Source organism: Coturnix japonica, chromosome 5 (assembly GCF_001577835.2).
Source record: "Coturnix japonica isolate 7356 chromosome 5, Coturnix japonica 2.1, whole genome shotgun sequence".
NCBI classification, from domain to species: Eukaryota; Metazoa; Chordata; class Aves; order Galliformes; family Phasianidae; genus Coturnix; species Coturnix japonica.
Genome location: NC_029520.1, coordinates 44,261,680 through 44,275,871, shown reverse-complemented (window position 1 = coordinate 44,275,871; position 14,192 = coordinate 44,261,680). Strand labels below are relative to the sequence as shown.

The 14,192-nt window shown below is 39.3% G+C and overlaps 1 protein-coding gene across 5 annotated transcripts in view; it reads left to right on the top strand.

The window, feature by feature from the left end:
• BEGAIN (brain enriched guanylate kinase associated) overlaps positions 1–13,669 on the top strand; it is a 140,085-nt gene extending 126,416 nt beyond the window's left edge. For 4 of the 5 annotated variants that reach the window (XM_015865691.2, XM_015865687.2, XM_015865692.2 and 1 more), the window contains 4 exons: positions 6,581–6,688; positions 8,414–8,497; positions 11,388–11,435; positions 11,555–13,669. In XM_015865691.2, the coding sequence (XP_015721177.1) occupies positions 6,581–6,688; positions 8,414–8,497; positions 11,388–11,435; positions 11,555–12,928 (1,614 nt within the window). In that variant the 3' untranslated portion in view covers positions 12,929–13,669. The remainder of the gene's footprint in view (positions 1–6,580; positions 6,689–8,413; positions 8,498–11,387; positions 11,436–11,554) is intronic. The other variant, XM_015865689.2, reaches the window with a different exon arrangement.
• The last annotated feature ends 523 nt before the right edge of the window (positions 13,670–14,192 follow it).

Genomic DNA, 14,192 nt, shown 5'->3' with positions numbered 1-14,192 from the left:
TGGCTTCAGCTGGCAGAGTTTCCTCATTTATTGAAAACTCTGTCACCATTCTTGTTTCTTGTTCTTGTGTTGTCAGCTCAGGATTTTTATTACAGTTTCTGCCCATGGGTGCAAGTGAGCGCAAGTAGTGATATCTGTAGCAAGGCTCTGAGCTCACATGTAAAACCACACTGCTCCAAAGCATTCATAAATGTACACACACACAAACCCATTAACTGCCATAACAAAAAGATCTGCAGAGCAGAAACTAACATGCAATAAATCTTAAGAATGTGAATTGCTAAAGAGAATATCTAGTCACATCTGCAAATCTAGTCCATATTTTGCTTTTTTATGAGTCAATTGATGAAATAAATATTATGCATATGGACTATGGGGAAGCTTTGTAAATAGAGCAGATGTTAACATTAAGCATAAGAATAGAAAAGGGGGAAAAAAAGGTCTTCCCATGATTATACCTCACTCTTGTTTCACTTCCTTTCTTGGATATGCCTCTGAACTAATCACCCCACCAACACCCCAGTTTCCATTTTAGATTCTGCCAGCAAGCTAAGAGGTCCCTCTTTTCATTCACTTAATTTCAAAGCTGTGCCTTGACTGACAGGGAGTACGGTACACCTGGATGGGAAGAAGAGTTTATATAAGCTTGAACTAAGCACGCTGTTACCCTCCGCAGCTATGAAAAGTTTCCACATCTGGTGGGTGAGACTACAGAGTGCTCTTCTAGCCTTCAGTTCTCCATAGGATGAGTGCTTTTCTGTCTCACCATGATATAAGAGATGCACTGACAGATTCTATAAGGCAAAGTCATTACCCCTCATCACTGAAATACTGCAACTTAACAATCACTGAGAATGCACAGAGCATCTGGGTGCCCTTTCTTTGTGACAAATAACACATTCTTCTTTCACATCCCTAGTTATTAGTGTAATTATTAGTGATAAGCAGATGCTGTTGCACTGACTCCAGAAGACATGTGTTCTCATGCACTAAGACTAGCCTGAGGTCTCTTAGAAATCTTGACATATTCAACACATACATATTCACTATCTTATTGGGACCTAGGGATGTATTAATTGTACATTAGATCCTCTTTGCATAATAGAAACACTTGCTTCTATGGCAGATGTCATTATTTGCTAATAACAGGATATGAAAACATCAAATATCTTAAAAGAACAAATGCTCTATATATGTTATTGCACCAGTCATATGAGGCAAAGAGGCCATAATTCCTCACAAATCCCACAGAAATTACAGAATGGCCAATGTTGGAGAGGACCTCTTGGTCCATCTGCTCCAGCCCCTGCTTAAGCAGGGACACCCCACAGCAGGGTGACAAGGAACCTGTTCTGGTGGGTTTTTATGGAGGTCTCCAAGGAGGAGACACCTCTTTCTCTCTGTGCAGTCTGTGCTAGCACTGTCAGTAAATAAATGTATTATTTACTGTACAGTTAATAAGTGCTTCCTGATGTTTCAGACAGAAACTCCAATGTTTCAATTTGTGCCTATTTCATCTTGTTCTGTTTCTGGGCATAGCTGAAAAGGGCTTGAATCTCCTCATATATTTATGCATAAAGATGAATTCCCTCCTGAGTCATCTCCAGGCTAAACAGGCCCAGCTCTCTCAGCACTTCCTCACAGGTGAGGTGCTCCAGGTCCTTAATCTCCCTTTTGTGGCAACTGGATGCAGTTGGCATGGTCTGAGCTGAGTAAAAGGGAAGGAACAGCTTTTTGATTTGCTCATAACCCGGGATAATGCTAGCTTTTTGTTTGTTTGTTTTGTTGGGGTTTTTTTGTTTGTTTGTTTGTTTTTGTGGCAAGATAACAGTGTTACTTTGACCTAAGAAGGTGAGAAATTTCTAATCTAGAAGGGAAAAAGAACAGAAAGAGAGAGGGGGAGAAAAAAGCTCTGACTGTATACCGCATAAAAACCTTGCAGGAAACATCTGTCCTTCAATGTTGAGACCCTAGGGATAGGATAACTGTACCACTTCAGTGTTATTTGTAACAGAACATGTCTCTCCCTCTTTCTGTCATTTAGGTGTTACTTATTAAGAGGCATTTTCAAAGGAACGCTGCTGGCCAGCCTTCATGTTTGATCGCTGCTGTGACTAATTATTCTCATGATAGCACTGAAACACTATCCACTGAAATGTTCTCTACAGGAACATCAAGAACAGATTTACTTTGCCATGTTTGAAAAGGCTGACATGCCCATAGAGCAGTGCTGCTCATTTGCAAAACTGAAACTGATATCTAAAGGTCTGTACACATACCAGATCTCCCACAGGACAGCAAAGGAGACAGCAAGCAGCCTGGCCCTGATCAAGAGGCTGACATCACTGTACTGCAGAACATTCTGCCACTGAAATAAAGGAAAGCACAGAAGGGATACTAAAACGTTATCAGTGAGACAAACAGTTATACTGCATCTTATCCATTTATGCTAAAGAACTGCAGTTGGAGCTTTTGTGGACCCAGTAACACACATGAAAAATCACAAGGAAATCCTTTCATTTGGTATATTCCAAATTATGATTAAGTATTTCATGTTGTTTAGACCTATCAAAGCTCCTTTCACCCCACTTACACCATTAATAACAGGTACCGAGACTAGACAGTAAGGATTTTTAAAGTCACACCTTATATTTTTCTGGATCACTGATTATATGGGAGGTATTTTAACTATGATATATATACACACTAAAAGAAAAACAAGGTTTTGGGAGATCTTTGTAAATTGAGGGGTGGGCAATTAACAAGCACATGAAATTTAACAAGAGCAAGTGACAGATATGCACCTGGGACAACCCTAGTTATACATGCAGACTGAGTAACAAAAGGTCGAAGGACAGCACTGCAGAAAGGGATCAGGGGTTTTAGGTTGATAGCAAGTTTGATCTGAGCCAGATCTGTGTGGCCTCACCGGTGGTTAGGTCAGGTCAGGGTTAGGGGCAGGCTCTGCCCTAGAGGGTGGTAGACATAGAACAGGATGCCCAGGGCAGTGGGCATGGCCCAGAGCTGCTGGAGTTCAAGGAGCTTTCTGACAATGCACTCAGACATAGGGTTTGGATTTGAAGTGCTGCTGTGTGGAGCCAGGGATTGGACTCAGTGATCCTTACATGCCCCTTCCAACTCAGAACAGTCTATAGTTCTATTATTTGATCCTTTTAGCAAAAGCAAGTACCTCAGGCAGAATCTGAGCGTGAGGCAGCAAGGCTCATGCTAAACATGGGTTAGGAGAAAAGGCCATGAGCACCTGATTCCCCAACATCAATATCAGAGCTGTGCACTGCTGGAGCACTATGAATTTGGTCTGACTCAGACATGGGCACATGATTGCAGTTCTGATGAATTAGTCACTGTGCACTGTACTCTCTTATGCTGGCTCTATGCTGGGGGGAAGGCCAGGGCAAGATGCACTGAGCTGACTCAACAAAAATTTCTGAACAAAGACCCAAAGCATTTTGGATCACACTTCAGGAGTCCTCAGCCCAGCTGCAAGCTATTGGCATGTCAATAACCCCATTAACTTGATCCGTTCCTGAATTTTAGGAGATAGGTTGCTAGCACCTGCAGAATAGAGAGCAGTGCCAAAAGAGAGAGGAGAGGTCACTAGCACTGCAGCATCTAACAGCAAGCATCTAACAGCTACCAGGCACAAAAGTTTGCAGAGGGTGATTATAAATAAAATAAGCATCTCCATTTGTAACATATAATCATAGCATTGATATTATGATTCCTGTCCTTCTTCCATCCCACTCCATCCTTGTGGCTAGAATAAGGTTTCCATCCTTATCCTTGTGGCTAGAAAAATGACTGTCAGTCTGTAACTTGAGAGCTCTAAGTTGCAGCTCCCAGTAGTCCTTTCAATGCAGCAGTCCAACACTACTATGCCATATCTGCCAGCTGCACTGTTGTCCCTGAGGTGATCTCAGGGTTAAGCTTCTGTGCCATTGCTGCCCCAAGCACACCATGGTAATCCCTGGCTGAAGCTGTGAACTTTTAAAGCTGGGGACAAAATGACACCAAGTATGCAGCCAGTGTGCCAAAGCCTTCCAGAGTTCTGTCCATCCTTAAGCTACCTCATTTTGCTATTATGTGATGAACTTCTTGCTTATGTCAACAACACATTCAAGAGAAAAATGCTAACACACACTGGTGGAGAGCACTGGAGTAGCCCTTTTTCTCATCCTCCTCCTCCACAGCACTACAGAGCTGGCTGTGATTTGCTGTCTATCTCCTGACATAGAGAGTATACATTTGGACTGAAATGAGTTCAACAAATAGATATGTATGTATATTTAAATGATACTCAGTCAGGTACAAAGTCTAGAAAATGTCAGCCTGAAAGCTTCAGTAACTGAAATAAAATGAAACCATAATTCAGTCAATTCAGTATTATGTAATGCAATGAAAAAGTACTGTTTCCAAAGCCTGAATCTGCTGCCTTTTTATGAGTTCTGTCTGTGCTGGAGCCTATAAATCCTCTATTAGACAATCTTGCCTGAACAGCAAAATTTACTAAGCGAAGTTTTGTTTGGTTAGACAAGAGCAATGCTCATTGAAATCAGCCTTAGAGCAAAAGGAAGTCCTATGGATCATCTGCCCTAGCACTGACAACAACTTTTCATTCAAGGATTGATAAAATATTCAATACAAAGAGTTATTTCGAAGATTAACTCCATACTCAGTGGACCTGGATCCTTTGAAAGCATGAAACGATTTAGAAAACAGATATGTTTTTCCAAGGTACTTAGGTAGCAGGAGAAGCCAATATAGCACTTGCCTACCTCGTTACACAGCTAAATACATTTGCAAAGGTAATCTTCAGTCATTCTCAAATTTCTAGAGGAGCTCAGATGTCCAGGAGGTTTACAAAGTGCCTAGCTGTTTAATTCGTATTAAAATCAATGATAGCTAAGGGCCTCATACAAAACCACATCAAACTGCCTAATAAAAAACCCAGCCTCTAAGATCATGCACCTTGTTCAAACCAGTGAGGCTGAAACTTCTGTGAGTTCTCCAAGCTATGCTTTGGTTTTCCACAACAGTCCCCAGGCAACCTGCAGGAGCGCTGGTGAGGTGATCAGAGAGCTGGACAGAAGGAGAGGTTTGAGGCTGAATCAACCTCCAGGAGCAGGAGCAGACCGTCCCTAAAAAATAGAAGCATTAAAATAGGGTGACATTAAAGATGATATTAGAATAGGTTAGGCCTGACCTTCACAATAGCATATCAGTCATATCTCCACTATTTAAAACAAGCTATGGGCTCACTTAGACCATTTTAGAACACGTTTTTCTTTAAGCAGCAGCTTAGGATGCGTTGCCACTTCTAATTTAATCACTCTTCTTTAATGTATGTTGGTGCTTTGCATCTAGATAATTAACTTTGATATTCATTTTGTGGCTTCAAGGCACGAACTCCGGTTGCTGTCAACTACCTGACAATACAGAGCATGCGCTGATAAAAGACTTTCATGTGACCCTGGCAACATGGCATTTTAGAAGTCTGAGTAGCTAATGTGATCAGCCTGCTGGATAAAATCTTTCACAAGTTACTCCAATGATCTGAGAATGGAAAGTGTGATTGTGAACTTGTCACTGGAGTAATTTCCCAAAACAAAATGGATATACATTGAAGATTACCCTAATTTCTGATCTTATTGTAATACTCCTTTCTAAAATAATCCTATAGAAAACTGGCAAACCTTTTTATTGTGGTTTTGTACAGCACAGAGCACAAGGCAGTTGCCTTGATCCCAGACAGAACACGCAGAAGCTACCATACATTTTTAAAGTAATGTAAATCTAATAGCAGTGTTATAAATGATCATTACAACATATTTTTATATTTTATGTATAAAATACATATATAAAATACTTTTTATGTACAAGGTGGTATAATAAACACAGCAATACAAAAATGGGACAGAGGGGGAGGGCCACTGGCGCTTCAATTTTCTGCTAAATTCTTTGCTTTTATAGTGAAAAGGTACATTCTACTGGTAAGAAGGTTAAATTGGTGAGCAGCAAAAAGGCTGCTCTTTTCTTATTATCCCACAGTGGATCACCTTCTGCTAGCATACAAGCTAAACGTTCATCTTGAGAAATGGCAAGACAGGACTTCTAAAACAGCCCACATAGTCAACGGAAAAAAAGAGAATGTCTCAGTTACAGCTACTTTTTAAATACTGTTCTTCTTCCATGTCATTGAGTATGGAAGTTAACGGGATAACTTAAGCAACATTCTTGTAGCAAAAGCCATGAGCAGCTCAAGCCTCTTCTAGGCAAGAAACTCTGAAGTATAGTGAACAATGAACAGCTTAACCTCAATTGAATCCTTTTTCACTGGCTAGTTAAAGCATTCCATGGTGGTGCTTAGTGTGAGTTTAATTTGAGCACCCTGTTTTCAGCATACATTGCCTCATCTGCTGATTGAAGAAAGCAAAAAAGTAGAAACATAAATATATGGATCCATTGTGTTTTTCCTTAAGTTTGAGAATGAGATCAAGCTTTGAGTACTTGAAATATTTTGACAGTAGAAAAAATACTGACTACTCCATTTTCTACGCAGGGTCAACATTATGAAGAAGAAAAGCGGGCTTTGAGCCATGAAATAATTGCACTTAATAATCACTTAATAGAAGCCAAGGTGACAATAGATAAGTTGTCAGAAGACAATGTAAGTATTTAATTATGAATATGTCTTGAGACTATGCTTACTAATAAATTAGGCTATGTGCTTCCTATGCAATTATATGAATTTCTTATTGCTTACATTAAATGTAACTGCCACCTATATAGTTAAAATCCATATTTGATGTTCCTGCCATTTTGCAACTTTAGTTTTTTGTTTAGTTTTTTTTTAGTTTTTTTTTAGTTTTTGATTAGTGTTGTAGATGCCATTGATGTGGCTCATCACCACCTAGGTAAACAGACATAAAGTTACTCCAGCCATACAGAATGTCACTGCATATTGAGCACAAAACACATGTGGCACATCCAACTAGTAAGAAATTTTTTGTAGTAATTTTTAAAGTAGCTAAAAATAGAATAAGAAAAGCTTTTTGCTCTCTCCATGGCAACCACTTCACAGAAACGGAGCCTCAGTGCTTTTAAAGAAAGGATTCAGTTCTGGATTGACTTCATTTTTACGTGCCATAAGGGAACTGCAGAACTTGTATATGCTATACATTTTACAGCAAAACTGTATGTGTTTAATGTGCATGTAGCACACCAGAACCAAGCACGTATGTAACAGATTTTGCTTCCAAATTTAATTCTTGGATTCCTAGTGTTTGCATCTGTTTTCAGGAATAAAGATTGTGTGTAGTGACATGAAATGTAAGACTTACATAAATGAAATCTACTTCCTGTGTAAATTTAAAGGAGAAAACACCATGTGTAAAGCTCATGTAGACACAGACACACACAGATACATACATACATGGAAATATCTAAGGACCCTTAAAAACAAAGTTATAAATCAACTAATGATCACAGGAAAATACTTTTACTGGCCACATGCCTCATGGACTCTCAGCAACATCTTTCTCTTTATTATTACAGAATAACTTTAAGTAGAGGGAAATTCCACTTTTCCTTTTAGCAGAAAACATATCATTTTTTACAGGAACAAGTGGAATGGTAAAACTCTGCAACAACAGAAGAAACTCAAAGAAATTCAATATTCATCATTTTTTCCTGATAAATCTGTTCTTATTTTCACAGGTTAATACAACCTTGTGGCCAAAGTGATCAATGTTTTCTTTGTCTAATTGCCACACATGAAGTCAATTTGGAAGTCAGCTTAGTTTTTAATGTCACCTTGAGCAGAAGCAGCATGTAACTCTTACCCACAAGGACCCAAAGATACCGGTTGAAGGATGCAGTTACAATCATATGCCTTAAACTAAATTAAGAAGAAATATGAGCTGAGGGCACATCTCTGTACAGAATCATAAGATTTTTTCTGCAGTTTTTCTAAAGTAGCATCTCAGTGCTGATCTGGATAACAGTCAGTAAAAATCATCTGCTCTTCAATTTTCTTTTAACTTAAAATATAATATTTACTTTCACCCTCATAGTTCCATGCATGTTAACAGTATAAAGCCAAGTTCCTAGCGGTAAGTGTTCATTGTCTGAAATGCAGATTACTGCTCCATAGCTTCAGTGTTTAATTTTTGGTAATTTTATGAACCCTCACAGAGCAAAGGGACAAACTTCTCAGCATCACACAAGAAATACAGAATCTTAATGAGTTTAAAAGTTGAAGTATGCTCCAACCTGCCCCAAAGTCAAACTCTGAAACATTTCTCGGGCATGGGTGAAAGCCACAAGTTTGCAAACTTGAAGAAACAGGCTTTTTTTTCCCCTTTTTTTCTTTTCTCTTTTTTTCCCCCTCCAGGAACTCTATAGGAAGGACTGCAATTTAGCTGCTCAATTGCTCCAGTGCAGCAAGAATTACGACAGGGCACATAAACTTTCTGAGGTAATGTGACTAAACCTGATGAATATTTGAAGAAATAAATATTGCATGGAAAGCTGGTTGTTTTATCACTTCCAGAATTTGTTTGCCCCTTAGGCTTTGATTTATTTATTTATTTATTTATTCACCCTTTAAGCAGCCCTGGGGGTTTTGTGCACCTGCTGCTATTCTGTATATCTGGGGAGGTGCTGACAAAATCACAGGCAGTAATGGAACTTGAAGATACTCTCTGCAATCCAACAGAATGTGTCTCTGCTGAACATGTTACGTAGTAAAAGTTATCATGAAACTAAAGTGGTGAGAAGTCTAGGCTGCAAAATATTGGGGTTTGTGGAGAGGAGTGGGGACATGATAGAATTCAATCAGTCTTCTTCCTGAAGTTATTTTCCAATCCAGTTAATTCTAACTCTGAATCTTGAAACAGACTGGCAAATATTTTTCTAAAGCAACCGTAGCGCTGGTTAATTGAATTCCGAGGTATAAACTTTAATTAATATTCTTGACTTCCAAAGAAAGGAACATGAGGAACAGAATCCTTGGATGGGAGGCAAATGTGCAACCAACAAGGCAGTCTTTGGAAATGCAGAAGCCTACTCAAAGCAATAGCACCTCCCTCATATATATTGGTTTGCTGAAGGTCACTGAGAAAAATTTTCCCTTGATTAGCCTCATCAGGTTACTCATCCCCAACAATGGCCTCTTTTGTGCAATTCTGTGACAGAATAATGCAAAACCAAACATCATTTCAAAGCCACTAAACTTAATAAAAGCACTAAACAAATCTGACAAGGACTGATCAACATTCTTCCATCACATGGGCAACAATGTCCTGGATCTGAAGCAAAACCTTCAAATTTGCCAATATTCTGATGCCATTATTTTTCCTAGTGGCTGACTTCACTTACCATTTAATATCTAGGAGTCATCACTACATTACTCATGCCAAAATCCTCCTACCTATTAGTAAGAATCATAAAGGTATTTAGAAGCTCTCTCGCAGAGAGGCATCACAAACTGGAATCTCCCCACAGTTTCACAGACTGTTATACACTTAATTAAATGGGCAATCTTCACTCTCAACTCAGAGTATTGATCAATGTACTGAGAGTAAAAATATTGTCACAGTCAATAAATTCCTCACAAGCACAAATATTGCCGGAAAAAATTATTGCATATTACCAAGAAACCTGAACTACTGAACAATATATTAATGACAGCAATATCATTTGCTTAATTCCAGCATCCAGTACAATAAGAAAAATATTATTTCTTTTAATACATTTTGGAGTATAAATGATGTATGCAAAACAGTAGTGTTAAAGGAAACCAAGTATTAGTTGCCCAATACTGAATTTCACATTAAATGAACTGTATTTCTTTTTTGCACTTTCATGGCTATTTACAGCAGCCTTATTTACTTACTGTTTATTCAATCTTTGTTGCATCTGTACTTATTATGACTAATATTTTTGTCTGCCAGCAGACTGGCAATCTTATATGCTTTATTTCCAGTGGAAGATATATGAGCTAATTACCAACATAATGATTAATCCAAAATACCATAGAAAAAAACACTCATCCTACTCCACAATAACAAGGATGTCATTTCACAATATACCATACTACTAAATTTTGGGCATTAAAATATCTTCAAGCACTTCACAGAGAAGTTAAAATAGAAACACCATACCTTATACAATATGATATCACTGGAAGCAGTACACAACTTGAATTTTTCTTGCATAAAGAGGGGTGCTGAGTGGGACTACCTCAATATTTTTAGGGCTATCTCCCCTAGAGAAACAAAGTTAAGGAGTGTGTGTGAAAGTTGTGGCTTAAAGTGTAACCACTGGCCATTTGGTAAGGAGAAACTTGATTTCCACTTAAAAAAAAGACCTAAGCTGAGAGGGTTCCCACCAAGAATTCAGGGGCTATTTTCTTAAGTGGCATAAACCAATATAGATATCAAAGTAGCTAACCCAAAGTCACAAACCCAGTTACAGATTTAGCCCAAACAGGAGCTCCTTGGATTTTCAGCAAGAAGAGCTGAGTCAGCTGTTGTGGAGCATTCATTATGCAGGATCAGTGGTAGAGATTTGAAACGTGCAAGGCCAAAAAAGAAGTAAATGTATAGTCGGTACAATGCTTGGTTATACCTGTGTAGGATTTACCTACTGTTTTTTGAGTTGCATCATACAAAGTGGTGTCTCTCATTTTTCTCCAGAAACAGTCAGTCTTTGGTGCACAACAGATTTATTGACTAATTTTGAGTAGTCTGCCATAGGAGTCACAATGGTGATAGCTCTTATTTCAGCTGGTGTAGTAAGAGACCCAAAAAGAAGCCAACAGCAGCTGCCGGCAGAGGACACTTATAAGGTTTGTCAATCTGACAAGTTATGGTCTGATTGCTGGGATAAGGTAGCTGCTCATTTGCTTCTTTTCCCAGCACAGAAACACTCTTGTCATAGCAACCAGTACCATTGCTTTAAGTGTCAGTGAAACCAACTTTTCCATCTCTTCAAATATCATCACTTATCAAATGTGACACCAAAGAGCAGGAGACAATTTGGCAGTGGGCTGGAGGCAATAGTTGCTCAAAGAAGGCCATAAGAACACAATACAACTAATCTCTTCCTTTTCTTGCCTCATCCCAGCAGAGACTTCCATATCCCATGTTCAAAGCACACACGTTAACAGACTGTCTGGAAAGTGCTGCTGTAGGCTCTGTTTCCCCACATGCCTTTTTAAGGTGGTTGTTTACTGTTTTTTAGATTGTTTTGATCCAACTGAAATTAATTTGGAAGGAATCATTTAAGTTTCATAAGAGAAGCAGATAAACACTTCTAAATGCTAAGTAAATAAATTAAATTCATTTGATTACATTTGTTTTCAGAAATGCACAGAGACTGTGGCCTTCACATTAGTCAAAGAACAGTATCCGGTGAGCTACATAATATCATAAACTGCACTCATATGTCAGTGTTGCATAAAACCAAGCAGATACCAGTACTGATATGCACCCTTTTCTCCTGTCCCCTCTGCTACCTCTCTATGTTACAGTTGCCATCTGACTTTCAGGAAAGAGTCAGCATCCATCTGGAAAAACATGGGTGCAGCCTTTCTGTCCCCTTGTGCCACACATCTTACGCTGATACCATACCCACCTGTGTCATCGCCAAAGTACTGGAGAAACCAGATCCAAACAGCTTGTCTTCACACTTGTCAAGCCCCTCAACAAGGGATCTCAATTTTCAGGACCCTGCTGGAAAACTTGGGCAGAGGCCTCAATACAAGTCAGACATCTACTGCAGTGACACCGCCCTGTACTGCCCTGAGGAGAGAAGGAGGGAGAGGAGACCAAGTGTGGACACGCAAGTGAAAGATGTGGGGTTCCTCCGGTCCCAGAACTCCACAGACAGTACTGTTGAAGAAGATGGTTTCCATTCCAGCTTCTCTCACGAAGCCTTTCCAGAGTACATCACCTCTTTGCCGACCTCCAGCTCCTATTCCAGCTTCAGCGTCACATCTGAAGAGAAGGAGAATGCCCAAGCCAACACTATGACAGCCTCCCAGCAAGCGATCTACATGAGCAACCGAGATGAACTGTTTGAAAGAAAGTCACCAGCGGGTTATGAGCATCAGGGAAGCCCAAGGTTTGCCAAGTCAAAACCTGCACAGCACATGGAGCTTGCTGATGATAATGAGAACTCCCCCACTTTTACTCGGACTCTGCCTCCTTATGCAAATGAACCTTTTCATTTCTCAGCCATAACACCACAACAGGCTTTAGCAAATCAGAAAATGAGGAATGAGTGTAGGAGCACCAACCTTTCAGAAGAAGACTTACCGGGGCGATGGAGGCAGTTGAGTGTGGAGGACATTGGCGCATACTCATATAGGAACACTGGCAGGCTGTCACCCTGCAGCTTTTCAGAGCAGTATTACAGCAGCCCTATTAAAACGGGAGACAGTAGAACAAGTCCCATATATGCTAGTTACAAAGCGGATAGCTGCTCAGAGGGAGATGATATCTGCCAAAGCAGACTTGTGGATTCTTGCTTCCTGAGAGCAGACAGTGGCCTGAACATTGACATCAGCACTAGCTGTAAACAGGACAACTTGCCCGCTTACAAAACAAAAGAATCAAGAGACCAAAAAAATGAAAGGATCACTGTCCAGTTATGCAGTAGCAAAAACATCGAAAATAGCCCAGTGTTGAAAAGAGAATATGTGGACGTGAGCCCCAACAGCTCTGCAGAGTCCCTCAATCACAGTTCAATAGAGGCTTCAGAAATCCACCAGTCTTCCATGGAGCAAGGAAGCCATTCGGGTATTCACAGCAAACAGCAGCAGTTTCAGCGGACTGGGAGTACTGGTTTGAGTCGGAAGGACAGCCTTACAAAAGCACAACTATACGGAACCCTTCTGAATTAGGCATCTTCCAGAACTGCAATAAGACCACGAGCAAAAGAAAGCAAACCGTGTTTGATACTTCTTGTGAACATAAGGTTCTCAGAAACGGAGTACAAAATATATATTCATAATGGTACTATATGTTTGAAATGAAATCTCTCCAAAAACGTTATACAGCACTTTTCACTTAACATCCTTTCCATGTGGGAGACCGTCCCCTCCCCTCTTTTATAAACCTGAAATATTTTTATAAACAAAATGGTATTTATTAGACTATCCTAAGATATTTGAGCAGAATTCTTTTCCCTTTAAGCAGGTTTCTTATTTATTTTTGTGCACGAGGCCATCTGTGCCTAAACTCTTGGAGGAAAAGGGTAAAATCATGATGATGGCAGTGAAAAAAAATAAATAAATCCACCTGATAAAATACCATACTCTTCATTTAAAGAAAACAAAACTTAAAAGAAGGGTGAATTTGAAAAAGTATATTTTTAAAAAAGAATGGAATTGTATCTTAAATTATTTCATACAAATGTATTTATGAGTGACTAATGTATGCACAAAGTGATACCAATATTTTGTTCTTTTAATCCACTGTGTTTCTGCTTTCCTATTTTTCCTTGTATACACTACCTCAAAAGTAATTGAGGGTTTCTTTGTCACATTTTCCGTAGGCTTGCATTTATATTGTCTAAAATGCATGCAGTGTCATAATTAATACTGTATTTTGCATTACTTAATAAAAGACACCAGTGGAGATATTTTGTTGGGTTCTTTATCCTTTGTTAAAACATGCCATGGACAACAGAATATGGGTGGTATCAGCCCAGTAAATGTTAATGAAAAAAGCTCCTACTTACACTGCTATCCAAAAGAGTTTGTCTAAACCGCAGAGCAGTGGTTCTCAGCCTTTGGCCCCTGGAATTGAAAGGACCGCTTCTCATTGGCCTTGGAAGGTAAACAAGGAAAACAAACCAGTTGTCAATAGCTTTAACTTCACTGCAAAAGGCTCTGCATACTTTAAAGAAACTTGAAAACTGTGTGAAAGTTGTGACTTAACCTCCTCCTCTATTATGTATGTAGTTGGCACAACTCTTCAGGTCTTTAGAACTGTTATTTTCCACAACTGTCCTTTTTCACACATATTTCAAACATAGATGCTTTTCTAAGATTTAAGGAACGTTTGATTTACTGCGGCCTATAGCAGTTTCAATCTTGGCTCTGAAAAGCCATAGTTCTACCTGTAGCTTTTGTGTTCCCTCCACAGTTTTCTGTTTCTCATCAT